We start from the raw sequence: 21498 nt of genomic DNA on the forward strand, positions 1-21498 counted from the left end.
ATTTTCACATACCACGAAGCTTTTTCTTGTTTAAAAACAAACCAGAAAATTGCAACCATTAGTAGTTACATAAACTATCTAGAGATTTAATCACTCAGTAACCAAACTATTTAGGAACATAAGATAAAAGAATAAAAGGTTAAAGAAACAAGAGAAAAAGATTCACAGGAGAACGTTTCCGACTTTGTAATTATCATCTAAAATGCTATCGTTTCCTCTTTCAGAGAGACTAGAATCTAAAGTTACTCACGTGTGTCGCTATCAATCTTCCCGTTGAGATCATTTTTTATTTATTCATTTTCATATATACACAAAAAGAACACACCAATATTAATTACATTTAAACTTTTGAAGACGTCAATTCATCATTTCCGTTACCCATTTAAAAAAAATAAAAATAAAAGTAACTTTCAACCACTTTTTCATTCTTTTCTATCTTTACCGTTGGTAGAAAAGAAAATATCATAAAAGTTGGCACTCTTATCAAAAACATCAGTTAAAGACATCTACAAATGTAACATTGTGGTCCTATTCTAAGCCCTTTCATAAACTATGTAACGTCAAAACTAAATGAAACAAACGAGGCATAACAAGCAAAGCTGACTCAAAATAGACCAAGCCTACTTTCCCCAAAAGAAAGACCTAAACGTGTTAAAAACTATACAGTTAGGAGATATTGTAATGATTAAGTTGGCCATCAACAGGCGTCAGGAATCTGAACTGAGACTAGGCTGAGTAAGAAGCTGACTTGAAACAAACAAAAACATATACTTCGTTACATTCATTACAGGCTGTGCTCCCTCCAAGAAGAAATGGAGATTGTTAATGGAAAAGACTCTTTTGGTTCCTTAATTTTATTTCATTTCTTGTCTATTGCGATACACAGACCCAGTCTCTTCAGATATATATGTAGCAAACGAGAAGACGAAACACATTTAAAATCCAACAGGTGAAAACAAAAGCAATTCTAAAACTACATGTTCATTCCACATAAACAATGACTCCAAACATAAGACAACGACGACAAACAAAGAAGAAAAAGAGAGCAAAAAGCTTACCATATGATTCAAATCTATCAGAAAGTAAACCTCGTAATCTCCACATTCTCCTGAAGTCTCTTCCAGCTCTCATAGATAAACGCTTCCCTTTCTGTCCATATCTCATTAAATAACATGTAACACCGGATATAAGCAAAGCATCAAGATATTCTCTTTGTGTCGCGGGCAGATGAAAGATGATCCTGCACCCACATGAACATATATGTTGTTACTCTATATGTAAATCAGACAAGGGTGGCTGTAAAAGAAGATTTTTACAGCTCTATATTGAGTGAGATTGATTGTAAAACTTACGGAGATGAAGTCAAATGCTCTGGTATCTTCTTTTTTCGGACCATTCATTGTTGAGGTTGGAGCTTGATTAGCAAAACTTGGCTGGAATATATCAGGAAATGCTGACTGACTTCCTCCGCTAGTACCCATAGGGAGAACAGTTCCACTGCCCTGAGCGTTCATGTTGCTAAACTGCTGGAAGTTGGATAAATTACCAAGGTACTGCTGCTGCTGCTGAGCTAGCAAGCTTGCCATGGCAGCGTAATTCAAAGGTTGAGACGCAAAGGCTGGATTCATCATCATCCCAGGAGGGAAATTAAAGGGCATGACACCCCCAGGAACCATTGGGTTTTGAATAAACCCAGAACCTTGTGAGCCAAGAATGCCTCCAAGAGGATTTTCCGGTTCTTGGTGGCTGGTGGTGCTCGGCATTGCAAATATATTCTCTGGAAGGGTGCTTGATGACGAGCCTTTCTGACTTGATTTGGTTTCGTCAATGGAGAAGCTTCCCATTAGATCATTTATGCTTTTAGAATCTTTGGGCTCTGCTTCAAATGTTGTAGTTGAACCAAACATATCAAATAGCTCAGGCACTTGATTACCACCAGCAGTTGGATTTTCCCCAACATTCATTCCAGAGAAGAGGTCGTCTGCACTTTCTTTTTCTTCATTAGGATGAAATGATACATCTGCAAAAGGGTCATCATCATTTTTCTTCTCACTGCTAATCAATCCAGTGTCAGTGCTATCCCCAAACCAATCGTCATCCATCAATGGAGCTGCTGTCGTCACTGTACTGCCAGTATTAATAGCATTTGGCATGTTTAAAGTATCTTCTGTTGTATACTCTGAATCACCTGTATCGATCAAGTCAGGTAAATCAACAGCAGTCTCTTGCTTCACAGTATTCTCTGAGCTGCTCACAAAACCCTTTGACTGACCACCATTTAGAAGGCTCAGAACCTACACAAAGCCAGTATTCTGAGTTAACCATCATATGTAAATATACCAAAAACGAAAGCTTTGTGAATGCTTGCAACAAGGATAATCTTACCTTATTAGCCTTCTCACGAAGAGAAGACTGAGGAGAATCTGCGCATCGTTGTATGACATCTGTGTTTTCACTAAAATAAGTGTAAACAATTGACAAGTTACCATCTTCCTTCTTCCTCAAAATGGCCTCAAGGACACATAAAGCTTTCATTCGAACCTATCAAACGAATTTCAAAATGTCTTAATAAGTAAGCGTGGGAAGACCTTTTTAATACTACAGAAGGAACAAGCCAGGGAAGGAAAATACAAATGATAGAACCAATAAAAGGGCCATAACATTCGCATCAAACAGTTTCATATCATAAGCATACCTGCCACATTGGGGACTGGAGCTTCCCGTCAAGAGCAATGCTTAAAGCAACAGTGTCCATTTTCGCAGCCTCTAAAATGAATACATGAAGTGCATCCCGAGTTGGCTGCAGGCGTACACCACCAGATGTAACAACTGTTTCCAGTAGCTTTTCCTCACGGGTTTTGCTCTCAAGACGAACTGAACCCGAACTTTCACTTGCGGCCTCTCCAGAAACGTGCCCCCAAGATCCACCACTCGTGTTCTTAGACGCCCCATATTTACCATCACTCCCCAGCTTAACCGGATCATATCTACCCGAGTTCTCATTTTCCAAAGTTAAAGATCTGTGGAGATTCGGACCTCTGTAGCTGCTGCTTCCACTCTCATTCTTATTAGACAAATGACCTTGAGCAAAACTACTGATTCCTTGCTTTATCGATGCACTTCCAATACCAACCACCTCACTCAGGAACGACTTATTATCATTAACCGGCACCTGATAGTTAGTATTCCCGAATCCTTCTATGCGTCTGTTGATGCTTTCAGGAGCAGCTGGCTTACTACCATTCTCTTCCGAGAATATAGCAGAGATTGTCTCCTGAGCAGTATCTCGTACAGCCTTATTAAGCGCATCCCCTTTTAAAGGATCTGGATACCCCTTGTAATGAAATAGATTGCGAACTGCCACAGAGTTCCTTTGCATTTCTCTTCTGAACTCTGAGCCAGACTTCCCCACAGCATACTTTATCAGTCTAAGAGCCTGCATACATACAATTACAACAACCAGAATCAGCATAAACAGTCCCAAGAGAAATTTAAACCAGAAATAGACCATAAAGCTATCAGTTCTACGCCTCTTTATCAACTCTAGGCTATAATCAAAAAGAATAAAGAACTAAATCTAGATCTCCAAAGAGACATTAACCAGCAAACTAAATCAATACCTACAAGCAACATTCTCAACCAAAATCTTCACGGAGACAAACGATCTCACAAAGGAACAACAGCATAACAATCGTACGTTTCCCAATCAACTATATGCTATAATCAAACGAATAAAGAACTAAATCCTAAACTCCAGCAACCTAAATCAATCCCCACATGCAACATTCTCAATCAAAAACTTCATGGAGACAAACGATCTCACAAAGGAACAATAGCATAACAAGCAAACGTTTCCCAATCACCTATATGCTATAATCAAACGGATAAATAACTAAGATATGAATCTCCAAAGAGACATCAACCAGCAAACTAACTCAATCTCCACATGGAGGCAAATGATTTCACAAAAGGAACAACATTTTAATCAGTCAACCATCGGCTTAGCCAATCAAAACAGAGAAAAGGAATACAATTACAATAATCAGCAATAACAATCCTAAGCTTCCCTATCAACTCTAAGATATAATCCTAATCACAAAGCCAGTAAACTAACTCAATCCCCACCACATGCAACATCTACAAACGATCTAACAAAAGGTAACACCATCACCTTCTGCTTAACGATGGGGCTCTTGTTATCAAGACGTTTCAGAATGAACTCGGAAAACTCCTTGACGATGGAGACGTGAGAAGAACGAAGGAGGTCGCAGAGCTCTTCCAATTTGTAAACAGGAGCCACCTTGTCTTCGTCAGAGGTCACCGCATCGATCATCCGCGACCTCCAATACGATTCCACCGCTCTCCTGCTCGTGTCCATGATCGAGAATTCCCAAACGCACAGCAAATCAATCAATCAATCAATCGAAGGCTCTTATCGGATCAGGTCAGTTTCGCGATCGGGAGCTCGATTTCGCCTGCCTGCAATCCAGTAAAAGTAGAATCGGTTATGCAAATCGGAATCAGATCGAAGAGAAGCAGAGATCGTTGAAACTCACCGTCGGTGTGTGTACGTGACAAGGAAGGAAAGAAGGAGTCAATTACAGATCCAGAATGGAAGCGATTCACAACTTTCTTCCCAATTTTTTATTTTCTTTTTTCTCACACATGTTTTAATATTTATTACGTTTAATATATTTTTTATTTGTATAATTCTAACACCAACAAATTATATGTGAGGCTTTCTTAGTTGTCATTGTACAATCTTATCTGGCCTTTGGGCTTATAATTAAATGAATGATACTCTCTGGGTATCAGTTTAACTAGTGTTTAAGAATTTTAATTTTGTTTCAAAATAAGTGATATTTTCACAATTTTAAATAAAATTTAATATCATTTGAAATTTTTAACCAATTATAAAATACTACATCTTTTTTTTATTGGTTAAATTAATTTTATTCAATGTTATTTTCTGTAACTAAAGCTAATTACATAAAAGTTTATATTGTTTTAATATCTATGCAAAAACCTTAAACACCTCTTAAAATGATACAGAGGGAGTATAGAAAACGAAAGATTTATTACATGTTTTACTTGAAACACATCTTGAACCAATCCCTCTTTTTTTTTATACAATGTTTTAGCTTTAACACCATTTCCAACTCAAAACACTATTTCAGTGTTAGAATCACATTATTTTAATATAATTTTAGCATTAATTTTTTTTTTCCAACCATAACAACAAACTTTACACTAAAGATTATTTTATAATATTATATGTATTTATGTTTTATTTATAATTTATTTTATAATTTATTTTATTAATAAATTAACTGAATAATATTTTAGTGTGATGAATAATATGAAATTATAGCGTTGCACTAAATTATGTTATTTTTAGTGATGGACTGAAAAAAAATTTATGTCAAAATCACATAGAGTTAGGTTGGAGATTAATACACAACAACAAAAATAATGAAAAATTACTAATTATTGCTATTTTGAACTAATAAGACAAAAACAACATATTAACATTTAATATTTTAATAATTTTACATAAAAAGTTTCAAAACATTAAATACATTGAAACAAAAATATCTTCTAAAACATCGTATGAAAAAAAGAAGGGAGTATTTTACATCATCTTTGACATTCTATTATTAATGTTTGAATTGACTACTACACCTACGCCATTTTTAACTGTTTTATGAATATTCACGGTTGAGAACTTGAGATAATTCTATTTGCACCACATTTTTTATAAAGATTTTTTTATATTTTAATAATAAATCATTTTTCTACGAACTACTCAAATAAAGAAGCTTTCACATTCACATTTTATAAATTAATTTCTATTTATTTCTGCTACAAGAAAAATTCAATTAATTCGAATAAAAAATAACAAAGCAAACACCAAAAACTAAATAAACAAACATTCTAATTGCGGAAAAAGCTTGAGACTTTGTTGACACTCATCATCAAACCATCATCACTCTCTTCTTCTCCTTCATCATCTTCATCATCAACCACCACGTTTCTGAACAGGTTTTTGAAGTAAGGAACAACCTTTGGAAGCACATGCAAATCCGCCATGTTTATGCTCATCATATCGAAAGCAATGCATGTGTTGTGCATGTGAGACTCGTCAATCACCGGAATCTTCGGATACCTCTGGCTAAAATGAGTCAGTATGATCCGGTACACTCCTGCCGAAGATCCAACGTCGATTGCTTCTTTAGTCGTGCTATGGTTCTTTGCAACAGCTTCTTCTACCAACGCATCCTCAAACGTGGCCTGTGTAACAAATAGGAAGATGAAATTTAACTAGAATTGAATAAACAAGTCATGTAGGCCTGTGGTTTTGAACCGAACTCGCCGAACCAATATTTTTGGTTAGTTTGGTTACAAGTTCGGTTCTATTCAGCAGGTTTAGAAGAAACTTCGGTTTTCGGTTCGGTAATCAGTTAGCTCGATCTTTCAAAAAAAAATTGGTAACCAAATCTAGAACCGAATTAACCAAAATTTCGAACCAAATTAACCAAACTAACGAAATTACGGAATTTAATCAAATTTTTTAACTGAAATAAAATCGAAACCAAAAACTTCGGTTAGTTCAGTAAATTTTTTAAAAATCGAACTACCCAAACCCGCATGCCTAAAGTCATGTTTTAGAATAGTTATGGTTAAGTAGGAAGCTTCACTAACCTCATGTATAAGAACAGTTGCTCCTTTTGAAGCTTCAACCATTTGAGGACAAGGCCTTGTGTCGCCTGAGTAAACAGTTTTCCAACCCGGAATCTTATCTCCGGCCATGTTCTTTCTCTCTGCTGCTTTTAAAACAACCCCAAAGGCTTGAGGGCAATGCACAACAGGAAAACTAATCAAATCCTCTAAACCCATTTCTCCTAGAACCCTTTTCAGTTTCTTCAAGTACGGTAAAGCTGAAGCATTGTCCGTTACTGGGCTACTCGGTCTTTTGTATATACTCTGCATTGGACTTCCTTTACTAAACAAAGAACCTTCTGCACTACCGTTGCTGGTAGTTTTCTCAGGGCTGGTGGTTTCTAGAGAAGCCCAAGAAGTCGAAGTGGTGTTCCTACAATCAAGAAACTCCATATCCAAATCCTCAAGTCTTTGATACGCATCGAGAAAGTTCTTAAGCGGTCTTGGTCCAACCACAATCACCGGCTCACGAGCCCCTCCTTTCAAAAGCTCACGTCTACGAGCAAGGATTCTAGCAAGTCCCGTGTGGTGATCAGCATGGATGTGAGAGATCCATATACATTTCAATTTCTTAACCGCTTCATCAGCTCCTTGTAAACCGTATCTTCGTTTAAGCTGCCCCAAAGTGCCTTCCCCGCAGTCCAAGAGCATGCTACCTCTAGAGAACAGGTCGATGTAAACCGCACTGACGTTTCTGTATCTTGAAGGTTGGGACGAACCGGTGCCTAAAAGGACTATCTCCATGTCGTCTCGTCTGATGTTTTCAAGACAGCTTGGGACAGTGCTCTCGTTCAGCCACGGCTCTTCGATCATCATCTTGTTGTTGTGTGGTCCGTTCCATAAACGCTTGACTTCTTCGGTCTTGGAGCTGATCTCAGGAATCTCTGAGAGTAGCTCATCTATTACTCGTGAGGACGTTAATTGACTAGGGATACAAGATCTGTCTATCCCAAGGTTGACATGTGGACGCAGAGTGAACTGCGCACCATAAAACAAAGTTAGAGAGAGAAAGATTAAGAGCTAAACAAACCAGTGCACGAAAACAACAGGAAAGGAACCAAAAGCATGAGAAACTTCAATACCTTGAGAAGATTTTCAGCTGAAACGTTTTCACCAAGACTTGAACCAAAGCACTGACAAGCAAAGAAAAGAACACAGCTTGATTCAAAAATATCAGAAATTATCCAAAATACTTGAAAAGTAGCTAAAATTAAATATTCAAAAATACTAAATCTCCAAAAATAGGCTAAATTTCTATTGGTTCTCCAACCAAATATCTAAACTGAACCAATTTCATGTTAAATATGGATATTTATCATACACTAATCAAATTTATATGTTGTATATTATTTTTAGTTTTGGATTTTAAGGTATATTGAGATTTTTGAATTTGTTTACATAATTTAAATGGATATCCGACCCCCGAACCAAATATCAAATATCTGAACCGAACCGAACCCAAACCAAAATTTATAAATACCCAAATGGGGTTTAAATTTCTATCCCTTAAACCCCAAATAAATCTGAACAGTGGTACCGGAATGCCCACCCCTAAAAAAAATGTAGTATCAAGACAGCATTTGCCAACCTTGCTAGAAGAATCTGGATTTGTCAAGTCAGTTGCATGTTGAGGAGACCAAAATCCAGGAGCTGGAAAGAACTGTGGGCATAGATAGTTAAGTCTGGCCGTGATTCTAGAACTAGCTTTCAAGATGGGAAACTCCATATTCTTCCTGACCAAACACCAAAACAAACTATTAGAAAAATAAAAATCAACAACTTTTTTTGATAAGGAAAAAAAACAATTAACTGAGGAAGACTCACGTCTCATGTCCAGCGAGAATGTGCTGAGCAGAATGAAACCTCTTCATCCAGCTCTGGTAAGTCGCACTATTCGTCACAGAAGCTGGACTCAAATGTATAATACAATTAACAAACTTATCCCCATCTGTTGAATAATAACTCTTCATCGATGGAGTAGATAGCAGTTCCTCAGCGTGTGACTCCGTTGGACAGTCCACAAGCAAAACAACAGGACCAGGAACCGAAGGTCCCATCACATCACTCGGATGAACCGTGATATCTTTGAAATCTGACTTCACCGACTGTCCAGACTGAAGTTTACCGTACTTTGGACCAGCTCTAAGTCCAAGAGCCATGGCCTTGGCCGGATCAAATTTTCCATTGATTTCAGGTAACTCACAAACATACACAACCGACGTTTCACCAGATTTGCTTCCTGGTTCAAGGAGAATAGCGGAGATTTTCACAACTTCGTCATTAACAAGAACAAAGGGATCATCCTTGGCTTTACTCGAGCTAATCTGAGGAGTGGAGTCAGATGGGCCAAAACTTCGTGTGTGTACCATTGCTGCACGAGGGATGAATGACCTCATAGCATCAACTAAGTACTTGAGATCCGAAGGACCCCATACGTTCACCTTTTTTTAACACAAGAATCATTATAAGTTTTCAGCAATTCCATACAAAGAGATCATATGAGAAGAACACTCACGGATAAACCATCTTCTCCGATACCAGCTAGAGTGAGTAGAAGACCTAAAGCATTTAAAACATAAATGATTTAAAGCAGAAACACACATTGAAGCTGGTTCCAGGATCAAGAAAACAAACCTGGAAGTCCACCTGCTGTCTCTGAGCACACACGAGATAAAAATATATGATCCACCTGAAAAAAAAAGTTAACAAATCAAATCACATTTCAAAAAAATAACCTCATCATACACAAAAAAAAAGAGACACAAAACATACCTTTGATAACTTAATTTTATGTTCTGTACAGAAACGTTGCAAGCCCTACAAATTCAATCAACTTGCAAGTAAGAAGACTACATCTACTAACAAAAGCTGATCATAACACTAACCTCTCCAGCATTAAAGATGAATCTTTGTTTGTCAAAAAAGAGTAACACAGAAGGTGACGTGTCCTGTGTATCCATCCCCGTTCCAAGTATCTAAAATTTCAGACAGAACCGGAGAGAGAGAGAGAGAGAGATCAAGTTTCAAACTTTGAACAAAACCCACAACGGATTGAAAGTGGAGATTAAAAAAACCTGGACATAGGCAATGGTGTTGGTGGGATTAAGCGTGCGAGTGTTCCTCTTGAGACTCTTCTTAGGCTTATCGATCTTATCCTTTCCCTCAGCTCTCCTCTTGTTAAACTCGAAGGAATCTGAAGACGACGACATGCCTTTCCTCTGCCTACTCTTCTCCTCCTCGAAGCTGCTCCACTTGCGTCGCGGAGGGAAGCGAGGAGAAGGGTCGCTGCGTCGGTAACCGGCGGCGCGAGGACGGCGAGGAGAAGAGGGAGGAGGAGAAGAGGCGAGGATTGGGTAGAGAGAAAAGGGTCGGAGGAAGAGAGCGAAAGAGGAAGACTTTAGAGGAGAGAAGCCGAGGAGGGTTAGATTATGATGAGGCATTGAAGTTAACATCTTCGTACTGTTAATGTTAAGCTCCTTCTTCAGTTCCTCTTCTTCCTCGGAGTCTTCTCTCTGGATTGATATTTTTTTTTTCTCATGTTTTTACAAGAAAATGAAATCGTCACTTTAGCCCATGGGCTTTTATATATTATATACGGCCCATTAAGTAATCCATTGAGAGAGATCCCTTTGTACTTAAACTGCAGATATCTTCGGCCCATATCTGTACCCTTTTTCCAAATCTTTGGATTTAGTGATGGTTTATTTGTTACTGTTGAATATTTCCCTTCTACCATTTTGTCATCTTCCTATCACGGCCCAACCAAAACTATCTCTAAAGTATATTTTTTTTTTTTGGTAAAATCTCTAAAGTATATTTGTTACATGTAACGTCTCAATTTCTGGTATATAATAATTATGTATGATGTCAAAAAAAAGTTATGTACATGTAAATGTTAAAAATAATTGATTTTATTATACATGTCACTAAAATACATGTATCTCTCATTTGTCTAAATTTCATTTTAGAGTTAAAGACATATTTGAATTAGATTTCTTGAAAAATGGGTGCCCTTTCGTGAAACTAAAAATGGGTGACATTTTAGAGTTAAAGACTCATACAAAGATTATTTAGTGATTATAAAGTAAATAAAAAAGTTTTCGCATCTCTAAAAACTAATACAGTGAAATTTCTATAAATTAATAATGTTAGTACTACACCTAAACTATAATTTTTTATTAATTTAGAGATGTTATTAATTTATTGATATACTAATTGAATCAAAAATTCAATTTGAGACTATAAAATTATATTATTTTATAGAGATTTTTAGTGTATATTAATTTGTAAAGTATTAATTTAAAGAAGTTATACTGTACATGTGTAATTTACATACGTAGAACACAGTTGGATTATAGAATACTAGTATTATCCCCGGTGCTACGCACCTATCAATTTTAATGTCTTCTAAATTATCTGATCACAAAATAGCTATCAGAATAAATTATTATTTTGTTTATATATTTTTTTAACCTAGGTAAACATTAATACATAAACTTAGAAGTACTGAAACAATTTCTATGATGTAGTTTTGAAAAATATATACAACATACATGTTTTTGAAAGCTTGTTTCTATAAAAATAAGATATATGTTAACACATAAAAGTAAATATTAGAATACTGGTTTAAAATAATATATATTTTAATTATTTTCTTTATAAAATTCTAACATTCCATTTAATCAAAAATAAACATTTTTTAGTTAAATATTCTGGATTTAGATAAAATGGTGACGTAATATTAGAAGTGTTGTATTCAAACAAAATACTTAGAAGGGTTAAAACAATTATTATTATTAATATTTTACGAACATAGATAATAATTTTATAGAAAAAATAAATATAGTTAAATTTACTACATCTAATCCATTCACTTTTATCTATATTTGTTTTTAAAATAAGTCTTTAACAATATATTTTTGGAGTAAACATATCTATTTAAATATAATATTAGTAGGAAAAAAATTATGAAAGCATTATTATTTTATTAAAAGTACATATTGAATAGTTTAATATCTGAGATGCATGACAAAGATAAAAGGCCAAGTAAAAAAAAATACATTTCTGGATATTTTGTTTGAACTTACATTTTTAGATTCTACTCCATCGTTTTCCTTTTCCTCTGCAGTCATCAACAACCTGGAACTTCAATGATAGCAAAGAAAACATGTATAAAATAGTCAACTTGTATATAATAGATTCATAAACAGATATTTGAAAAAATAGTTGAATATGTTTTTTTTACTGAAAATAGTTGAATATGTTCAGTTATAAAAAAAAAGCAAAAATCTGTAATTAATCAATTTGTATATAGTAAATTAAGACATACTTACTGTTTACTTAAGTTGCTTACAAAGTTTTGAATTTTCTTTTTCTTCTTCTTTGAAAGAATTAAGTTTTCGAAATAGGAGAATACTTAAGTACCATCTTCAACCTCTCAACCTGAATCATGTAGAAAGAATTAGAGAGCACTAAAACTGAGAAGGAAACAAATAAATATGAATATAGGCAAGAGACATTTGTATAAATTTTTTTGCTACACTCGAGTACAAAATAAAAAATGAAGAAGAAAGATGAAAAACAAAAGAGAGATCTTTTGAATTGTGGAGTAATGGAATAATCCTATAAATAATAATATAGGACGTAAAACCTAAATGGTGATCGTGGAGGTGTTGAAAGAATAACGGACGGCTTGGTGAAGTAAAAAAAAAATATTTTTGATTTTATCTAGCAACTATGTAAATTGACACATAACTGTGAAACATGTTTCTTGCATCTTTCTTTTCTATTTTTTTCTTTTGTTTTTATTATTTCAAACTATTTTTATTTTATTTTAATGATGTTCATCTTTGATAGCGTAATTAAAATCATAACCATTGCAACAGATTGTGTTTTGCCTTTTTGATGTTGCTGTTGTATTCTTCGTTTTTCTTATATATTTTTTGAATTGGAAATTTTTTTTTTTCTTTGAACACCATGGATTGGAAATCTTCGTTTTTCCAGTTTGCAGTGTTGGTTACTTTAAACGTCTGGCAGTTAATGGAACGTAAAACTTGCGAAAGCAATGGATATTTTGTCTTTGTGATGAGGAAGTTATAAAAAGTTAGTAATTTGAAAATTTGAACTTCCCTCATATGCTAAACAAAAATTACGGAACGTGTTTTGCTTTTGCTATTTTTTTCTTTTCAATTGTTTTTATTTTTTTATTTTTTTAATAAAATTTTCCACATGTCATTTTTTAATTAGCTAGGCGACTTGCGCTTTAGTATATAAGGGATTTCCCTTTTATCACATTCCTCATTTCTTATCAGTCTATCATCCCAGCCAGAACTATTTGAAAGGTTTTTTGTACCATTTACTATTTCTCGTTTAGATTTCTCTTTTACCATTACCATTTGCTATGTCGTTTGGATAAGAGATAAGAGTAGGCACCACACACTTCCACATAAACCTCAAAAAGTGATATAAAACATTATCCCAATTAAAAGACCCAGCCCGTTTTTTGGTTCTGTTTTGACTTCTTTTATTTGTTAGGAGAGCAAGACTATGGGAAGTGTACAGTTGAGTGGTTCAGGCTTAGTAGCTTCTCTATCTCCAACTCATATCTTTAGCCACAAAACCAAACTTAGTAACCCAAAGTCATCTTTACGCTCAAAAGACAATGCTACCAGAACCAAAACCATCAGAGCCGTAAGCACCGCACCAGCGAGCCAGCCTCCCGTCGCAGCTGAGCCTGATGACGAACCTCCTGCTGTCGATTTTGCGTTCGTCCATGTAAGTAGTGATCTTAACTCAACGGTTATTTATACTCTTCTTAGTTATTATCGCTCACAAGGATAAGTCAAGTGATTAGAGAAATTAGTAGATTTTAATGTTGTTATACTGAAAAAAATATATTTAAAGCGAAACTTTGAACGGTTTTTTAATTAACAGAAAGTTACTTAATATGTGGATAATTTATTTGTTAGTCGGTGTTGTTACCGGACGGGACACCGGATGTGCATTGGAGAAGAGCGTGCGGTGGACAGAAACTTAGAGACATAATGTTGGACACTAACATCGAACTCTATGGTCCTTACGTATGATTTCAAACTCAGTTTGATAATTTCTCTTAATCAAAATAATTTGGAGTATCATTTTAATGTGTCATTTAACTTGGCAGAGTAAGCCCTTGTCAAACTGCGCAGGAGTAGGAACTTGCGCCACTTGCATGGTCGAGGTATACATATATCTTATGTAACAGTAGTAACTTCTTAATAAATAATCAACAAAACTTATAAGATTTTGATTTCTTCAATAAGCTTAACTAATAATTCAAGTGATGGTTTTTCAGATAACGTAATTTATTACCTGATCATTTTTGACAGATTGTAAATGGAAAGGAGCTTCTAAATCCACGAACTGACATTGAGAAGGAGAAACTCAAAAGAGTATATATTCTAATTTTAAACTACTAGAATTTAATAATCATCTATCATTTGTTTATACTTTATAGTACTCCTTAAGATTAAAAAGTGATTTTGTCACAGAAACCAAAAAACTGGAGACTAGCTTGTCAAACCAACGTGGGAAACCCAGACTCAACGGGATTGGTATTATAAATAACTCTCTCTTTACTCTTTATCTAGTAATCTCTGGTATAATGAACATGTGACTAATGTATATTTAAAAATGTACTGAATAGGTTGTCATCCAACAGTTGCCAGAGTGGAAAGCTCATGAATGGAACATCCCTAGGAATCTGCCTATTGATGATCCCGAACCTTCTACGTGAAACGATTAATTTGTATTATTTGTTATACTATATATATCATGAAAATGTAACAAACGATTTTTTATATATGTTGATAACTAGCCATACAACTACCTATTATTATTAATATAGAATGATTTTTAGACCAAAAAAAAAAAATAGAATGATTCATTATCAACCAAAGTAGCCTTCCATTAAATAATACTAGAGATTTTGCCCGGGCTACGCCCGGGTTTATTCAAATAACATTTAATTTAATATTTCTTACATTATATTACTAATATGTTATAAAAATTGAATTAGAATCGAGTAAAATTTACAATTTTTTTACTATCTAAAATTGTATGGAATTATCCAAAATATATTTTTGTATATCAATTAGGGGAGTTTTTAATATATTTTAGTCCAAAACTATGATCCAAAAACATTATTTTCTTATTACTTTTTTATTTCCAGTAAAAACATTCTAAAATCTTGTACTAATATCACAAATTGAAAATACAAATTATTTCTAATTCGATATAACCTTATTGGGGGTGACTGGTGACCAAGAGAATGAGGAGAAGAACACAACATTCCTTATAAAAATTACCATTTATGAGGTATAGCTGTGCATCTTCGCTCCTTTTCATTCTCTTTTTTTTTTTGTAGAGAATGATAATACAAAATTGTTTCTTGTTAATTTTGATAAAAAACCATCATTTCTCATCATTCTCAAAATTTTATTCCTATTCATTATTTTCTTATTCATTCTTAATGTTCTTGCGATGGTTACCAGTCATACTCATTATTTTAATTTCCATTGAAAAAATAGTGATTTAGTTTTTTTTCTTACTTCGTGTCTTTAATATTTTTTGTTAAAGTTCATACACTATATTACAAATAATGTTGTATTTAATAACTATATTACAATATATTACTTCTATGTTATAAAAATATAAATAGAAATTGAATCAGAAATGAGTAAAACTTACAATTTTTTTTTAATCCAAAATATTTTTTCTTACATATTTAGGTTAGTAGGAAAATATATTTGTAATCTCCACATCACATATTTCTTTGTTATATGTATTATTTATATCATATTTATTTTTTTTATTTTTATGTTATTTAATATTTTATAATATATTTTATTATTATTATAATCTATTTTTACAACTGTACTAAGTAAAGCTTATTTAAATACTCATTGCTTTAAATAAAAAACTTCTAAAATTTTTGCATGTGCTAAATACACTGAAAAATCTATGAAAATATTATTATTACTATATTTTTTCCAGCAATTATTATTACTATATTATTTGTTTAGTTATAAGCAAAAACAAATCTTAGAATCTAGCTATAGCTAAAATATTAATCTGGATTAAAACTCAATGTAAAGTGATAATCAAAATATTCTCAATATATATTCACAATTTATTTAAATTTTATTATTATATATTAGTTGATTTAAAATTACTATTTTTTTTAAATACAATCAGGTTATTACGCTGTTATCAAACATGAATTTTTGTATACTAATTAGAGGAGTTTTTTGTATACTAATTAGAGGAGTTTTCAATATATTTTTAGTCCAAAACTATGATCCAAAAACATTAATTTCTTATTATTTTTTCATTTCCAGTAAAAACATTTAAAATAGTGATTTTGTTTTTTTTCTTACTTCATGTCCTTAATATTTGTTTTGTTAAACTTCAAACACTATTTTTAAAAAACTTTCTTTACTTTTTATGAACAGAAATTTTAAAATGTCTGTTAGCCGTTATTGTCTAATGTGGTACACTATATCCCATTGTAAAATATATTATTAGTTAGGTGTATTACAAATATAGTTCGTGGAAATAAATCTATAAGAGTAAGCAAAGACTTATATAAAATTAGGTATGAATTTAAGATAAAAGTAAACATAAAAAATAGAATTATTGTTTTCATAATATAAATGATGAATATAAGATAAAACGAAACATAGGTGACATAATAATAAAATATAAAAGGAACAAATTCTAAGGAAACAAATCAGTTATTTATGATATATATAGTCATAACTGATAGGGTTTAGGCCACATGAATTGAGTCAATCAAATATATTCCATGGTGAAATTAAGAGGAAAAATCCCTACAATATCGTATATAATTTTAAATTGGTCATAAAAATTATCTATAAATTAATACTAACTTTTCTATATTAACCGAAACCAGATTGCACTAATTGTGTATATCAGTTTCCTAAATTTTATCTACTGCATAAATTACGGTCAAACGTAAAATTAGCAAAAAAATCAAATAAATTAAAGAAAAAAATATTATCGGATTTGATATTAAAAGACCCCATAAAGTCATATGATTTGATTGTATTTCTGTATATCGTTTCTCCATCCAAAACAACATATGATTTGTTGTATTTCTATATATTAAGAGGAGGATCAAATCATATGTTTCACCATTTACGTGTATGAGTGTATCCGAAGATACCTTTGACTAAACTTTAAGTTACGTAATCAAGCACCTCTTAATATGTCGAAATATTTTAGAACGAAAGGTTGAAATAATAATTATTTTCTACATTGTAAGAATACAACAAATCCATTAGAGCTCAAGTGAGGGAAAGCTCTCAGATGCCATAACCGAGTCTTCCTACGTGGAGTGTTAGTTAAAGAAGGGTTGAGCTTCTATCCTCTTTTTTTTTTCCTTCCCGTGAAGGTTTCTTGCTTGGCATCTACTGATGGTTTTTGCTTTCTCATTGTTGTTTTTCTCAAACTGGTACCTGGTTGTTATTTCCCCAGCAAGCTTTTGTCTTGCACGTTTGAATAAAAGTATTCATTGATAAAAAAAGAAGAATACAACAAATCATATGTTCCACCATGTACGTGTATCATTAAGTTTGTAACAGGGATTATACTATTTAGACGGCAGAAAAAAAACTATTTAGACAACCTTGATATCAAAATACCTATTTGACCTGCAAGAAATAGGTGAGAGTTTTGTTCTTGAGGAAGATAGAGACATTATATATATATGTAGACAAAGCAAGGATTATTGTTATTTAAGTGTATATATTTCAAGTATTTATAGTTATATAAGTAAACGTGTCCTTCAACTTCACATATTTTGAAACTATTTATTCAAAACAGTTTCAGAATGAGATATAATGATGAGGCATATAATATATGAACATTATAGTGGCATGAAAGGTAAATATTCTAGGCAAGGATGGACTTTTAAAATAATGCTCTAACTTTTAAATAATGCTCTGAACTGGAGTGTGAGGATGACACCTAAGCAATGGCATAGTTATAAATCACACATGAAGTTAATGTTTGTTTTAAAATGATCTCCTCAAATAATAGAAAGGGGATTCTGTCCAATTGAAGTATAAATATTTCTAACCTAATTCAACCAAATCATGTTTATTGTATTCATTGCATTATTTTGGTTTTCATCTTAGATGTGTATATATATATTTATGAATTGGCTAGTTGTAAATAGCCATAGGACTATGTCAATTTTATAGGACTTAGTAATTTGGTATATGTTAATTTTCAAAAATAAAATTATAAAAATAAAGTGATGACAACTACAAAATTGTATAAAAACATAATCGATACATTCTAAAAATGAATATTAATTCTTTACTTCAATATCAAGATTATTTTTCAAAACTTTCCTTTTTATGAAGTCACATTTTATATAAAAAATATTTTCGTTTTAAAGTTTTCTAAATATTTTATTTATCATATATGTTACTTGAAAAATATAAAGAGAACATAAAAATGATTAAATTAATTTTTCTTCATTAAAGCTATCTTAGTTTATGTTTTTAAATTATTTGATTTAAATAAAATGCTTAATATTTTATATTATGTTGTTTGAGATTATTTTTAAAAGGGAAGATTATTTCTTTACTTTAAAATCAATATTATTTTGTGAACTTTCCTTATTATGAATTACACTATATATAAAAGATATAATCATTTTTTAAATTTATAAATTTTCTTGATTATATAGGTTATTCGAAAAGAAAAAGAAAAAAGAAACCAAAATAAAAGGGAAAAATATAATAAAACAAATATCTAATAATAATAATTATATTTACAGTATATATATTTGATTCATTAAGGGTATCATCGTAATCAACCACCATGAGAGGTAACATGAACACGACACATAGGAAACTAACTTCTCAAATAATATTATAGAGATTTAAAAATAAGCGTTTCTACTGTTTTTATTTAAGTTAATAATCCTGATTGTTTTTATTTAAGTTAATGCTGATTGTTTACTATATCTGCATAATTTTTAACCACGTGTCTTTTAGTTTATCACTAGTGTTTGTAACACAACATATGATGCCCATTCACCCAGATCGGTTATGGAATATTTTGACTTTGTGTTTACATTGCAAATGCATGTCGAGATAAGAAAAACATAAATAATGGATAACAGTTAATGCTTTATTGAATTAGAGCATATAAAATCTTTCTCCTAGCTTCCAAGTTTTACTTTGTTAGTATTTGAAATGACATATATAGATGTCCGACAAAGAAATATAAGACCGCATATAATATGAACATATAATCTTTCATGTGACAATGATTTAACCAAAGAATCACTTTAGCTTAATCTTAAGACAAAATTTCCTTCATGTCTTCTTTCTTAGTCCCTATACCTCTTTCTCGTCTGTAGACTATCATTTTCAAGTCTGCATGTCAGACCAAAATTAGCTGAGAAAATATATTTTCTATCCAAATGAGAAAAGGATAAGTTGTTTAAAAGAAACAAAAAGAGAGTTTCATCAGTTCAAGAATGATTTATTTGTTCATGGCTTGGCTCATGTCCTCAGCCGTACTATGGTATATATCATGGAAACCTTGCTCATAGACACATGCATCTTCATAGATCTTTTCATCCTTATCTTAAGCATTCAAAACCTCTGGAGCTATAAGAGGAACATACTTCTTTAGTTCAGCTTGTATAAGTCTTTTCCCAGCTTAGAAGATGAATACACTGATCTCTTCGAAACCACTACATATGAAAACTGAAAAGAGGACTAAATGAGAAGTGATAGCCTTGGCTTTGCTAGTGTAATTTAAGATTAGCTTTGGCTTAGAGTTAAGCAACTTCTTGATCTTTACACAAACTTAAAGTTCCCAAAGCGCAGCTGCAATCCACATTGCTAAGACTGTCATTACATGAAAATATTAGTCCAAGACAAAAGAAAACTTTGCAGTTTCAGGGTTTGAAATAAGCTGATGCCAAAAACTGGTTCCTGGTCACGGTTGGTTGATTTTGATCATGTTGGTTTCTAACAAAGCTTGAAGAGCTAATAAAATTTTTAAAAGGATAATAGCAATGATACCGGAGAAAGGCGGCACACCGAAATCAGGCCCTGAGCCAGGTAGCCAAAACTCTGTTCTTCTTACATGTGAATCAAATACAAAGACACAAAATCAGTAAAAATAAACAATAAAATAGAAAGCATTGCAGGTTAAGGGGAAATAATAATCCGAGTGGTGGTACCGCAACATGACAATGTTGGGAGAATATGGGATAATCAATAATATTTATAACGATTAGCAAGAAACTCAGAAATACTAAGAAAATAGCTTACATAAAGAGAATCGGAGTACTGGAAGGAATTTTTTGATGAGCAAGAGTAAAGACAGAGTCAGTGTTGAAGTGTTCTTGTAGCTCAACATCTGTTCTTGCAATCTATGTCAAAATGTATCTCATGTCTTTAAGAAAAAGGTTACTAAAAAGTTGGACACGCACCTTCCTTGCTACTTTGGGTTCTTCATTTTTCTATCATCTAGGATTGAGAAGTACACAGTTTGACTCATAAGGTCAAAGATGTAGCCTATGAAATTTTTTTTTCTCTATATGAATGAATAAATGGGCTTCCTTGGTGGAAGTTACCTTTGCAATACAACCATCTCCGGCTGCAGAAAGAGAGACTCTTTTCATCTATCTTGCTCAGATTCTCATGCACCCAGTGTAGAACCGTCGATGCAGAACCCATCCGGTCAACCGATCATTTGTTTTTTTTTTCACGAGGTAAACAAACTCTTTCCCTGCAGAGAAAAATATATATCTTATTTCATTAAATTTGCATCCAGCCTGAGCTCAAACTTCCACTGCAAGTGACTTCTTTTAAAGCACATATTGCTATACACAATTAGGGCATGAAACAAAATATCCAGTTAGGTTAAACAATGAGGATCGAAAAGATAGAGATCATTGATCGTTACCCGAACACTCCTACATCGGACAATTTTACCAAAGGGAACCTAAAACAGTAGCATATGTTGTCAATAAACATATACAGCCATGCTATTCTTCAATAGAGGAACAAAAAACTATCTAACGAATCCATATATTTTCAGGAAAGCTAACCCTAAATTTCAATTCACAGCTTATATCAGCAATCCAGGAATCAAGCAAAAATTAACCAAAATGAGATTTTCTGACTCTTAAACTTAAAAATAAACAAAAGATGAAGAAAAAACAAAAGGAAGACCGACTCCGACCATAACAGCCGAGACAAAAGATCCAACATCAGTGAGAAAAAGCACAAAGATCCGATTGTGACAGTTTCTGAAACTCGGTTGATGAAGGCGAGAACACATGGGTTACGATGTGGTTGAGATTCTACGAAAGAAGGAGCGGCGGAGGGAACGGTTTGGGAAGTGGAGATTGGGAGGATATGAGAGTCCGTGGAATCCATTGTTGCAGAGTTTGCAGGTCTGAGAGAGAAAATATAGAAGATGAAGACATTTACATTAATTAAAGGAAATACAAAACGACGCAATAGAAATTTAACTCAGAGATTTTCCATGACGATTCGTTTCACTCCACATCGTGAAAGTCAATTGACCATCGATCGTTTGTTTGTGAAGAACAAATCGATCATCGGTGCAGAGCATGGAACCCAAACTACAAAACCAAAGACCACAAAAGCCCAAACCGCGATTCTATTGTCTGACGTGGAGGAAATGCTGCAACGTGATTGGCTGAATTTTCAGTCTGAC

At 33.0% G+C, this 21498-nt stretch overlaps 3 protein-coding genes and 1 long non-coding RNA gene across 5 annotated transcripts; 1 reads left to right on the plus strand and 3 right to left on the minus strand.

Annotated features, from left to right (window-relative positions):
* Positions 1–838: 838 nt before the first annotated feature.
* LOC106452218 (protein MODIFIED TRANSPORT TO THE VACUOLE 1) lies at positions 839–4763 on the minus strand. Its single transcript, XM_013894275.3, has 6 exons — positions 4557–4763; positions 4172–4479; positions 2696–3436; positions 2386–2541; positions 1353–2294; positions 839–1240 (listed from the first exon to the last, which is right to left on the minus strand). The coding sequence occupies exons 2-6, from the start codon at positions 4376–4378 to the stop codon at positions 1199–1201; spliced, it is 2088 nt and encodes a 695-aa protein (XP_013749729.1). The 5' UTR covers positions 4379–4479; positions 4557–4763; the 3' UTR covers positions 839–1198.
* Positions 4764–5811: 1048 nt separating this feature from the next.
* Positions 5812–10281, minus strand: LOC106452219 (tRNAse Z TRZ4, mitochondrial). Its single transcript, XM_013894276.3, has 10 exons — positions 9795–10281; positions 9606–9695; positions 9493–9537; positions 9355–9409; positions 9236–9279; positions 8545–9161; positions 8309–8453; positions 7803–7853; positions 6703–7698; positions 5812–6291 (listed from the first exon to the last, which is right to left on the minus strand). The coding sequence occupies exons 1-10, from the start codon at positions 10170–10172 to the stop codon at positions 5935–5937; spliced, it is 2778 nt and encodes a 925-aa protein (XP_013749730.2). The 5' UTR covers positions 10173–10281; the 3' UTR covers positions 5812–5934.
* Positions 10282–13019: 2738 nt separating this feature from the next.
* Positions 13020–14580, plus strand: LOC106452221 (photosynthetic NDH subunit of subcomplex B 3, chloroplastic). The gene is made up of 6 exons (XM_013894279.3): positions 13020–13494; positions 13689–13799; positions 13883–13939; positions 14088–14150; positions 14250–14312; positions 14405–14580. Exons 1-6 carry the CDS (start codon positions 13267–13269, stop codon positions 14492–14494), a joined length of 612 nt encoding a protein of 203 aa, XP_013749733.2. The 5' UTR covers positions 13020–13266; the 3' UTR covers positions 14495–14580.
* Positions 14581–19190: 4610 nt separating this feature from the next.
* On the minus strand, positions 19191–21495 carry LOC111215512. 2 transcript variants are annotated; one of them, XR_002664410.2, is made up of 2 exons: positions 20082–21495; positions 19191–19885 (listed from the first exon to the last, which is right to left on the minus strand). It is a non-coding gene; the product is annotated as an uncharacterized LOC111215512 (long non-coding RNA). The 2 variants fall into 2 exon arrangements; XR_007339536.1 differs by having other exon boundaries at positions 19191–19888.
* Between the last annotated feature and the right edge of the window lie 3 nt (positions 21496–21498).

The sequence above is a fragment of the Brassica napus genome, chromosome A5, assembly GCF_020379485.1.
Source record: "Brassica napus cultivar Da-Ae chromosome A5, Da-Ae, whole genome shotgun sequence".
Taxonomy (NCBI): domain Eukaryota; kingdom Viridiplantae; phylum Streptophyta; class Magnoliopsida; order Brassicales; family Brassicaceae; genus Brassica; species Brassica napus.

What these genes read in the sequence shown, in the direction of transcription:
- LOC106452218 (XM_013894275.3), bottom strand. Translation starts at nt 4,378, where the DNA reads ATGGACACGAGCAGGAGAGCGGTGGAATCGTATTGGAGGTCGCGGATG. An exon ending in GCCCCATCGTTAAGCAGAAG is followed by an intron (nt 3,437 to 4,171) that starts GTGATGGTGTTA and finishes GTATGTATGCAG; the next exon opens with GCTCTTAGACTGATAAAGTA. An exon ending in TCCAGTCCCCAATGTGGCAG is followed by an intron (nt 2,542 to 2,695) that starts GTATGCTTATGA and finishes TTCGTTTGATAG; the next exon opens with GTTCGAATGAAAGCTTTATG.
- LOC106452219 (XM_013894276.3), bottom strand. Translation starts at nt 10,172, where the DNA reads ATGTTAACTTCAATGCCTCATCATAATCTAACCCTCCTCGGCTTCTCT. An exon ending in TCATCTTTAATGCTGGAGAG is followed by an intron (nt 9,538 to 9,605) that starts GTTAGTGTTATG and finishes TTGAATTTGTAG; the next exon opens with GGCTTGCAACGTTTCTGTAC. An exon ending in TCGGAGAAGATGGTTTATCC is followed by an intron (nt 9,162 to 9,235) that starts GTGAGTGTTCTT and finishes TGTTAAAAAAAG; the next exon opens with GTGAACGTATGGGGTCCTTC.
- LOC106452221 (XM_013894279.3), top strand. Translation starts at nt 13,267, where the DNA reads ATGGGAAGTGTACAGTTGAGTGGTTCAGGCTTAGTAGCTTCTCTATCT. An exon ending in GCGCCACTTGCATGGTCGAG is followed by an intron (nt 13,940 to 14,087) that starts GTATACATATAT and finishes CATTTTTGACAG; the next exon opens with ATTGTAAATGGAAAGGAGCT. An exon ending in ACCCAGACTCAACGGGATTG is followed by an intron (nt 14,313 to 14,404) that starts GTATTATAAATA and finishes TGTACTGAATAG; the next exon opens with GTTGTCATCCAACAGTTGCC.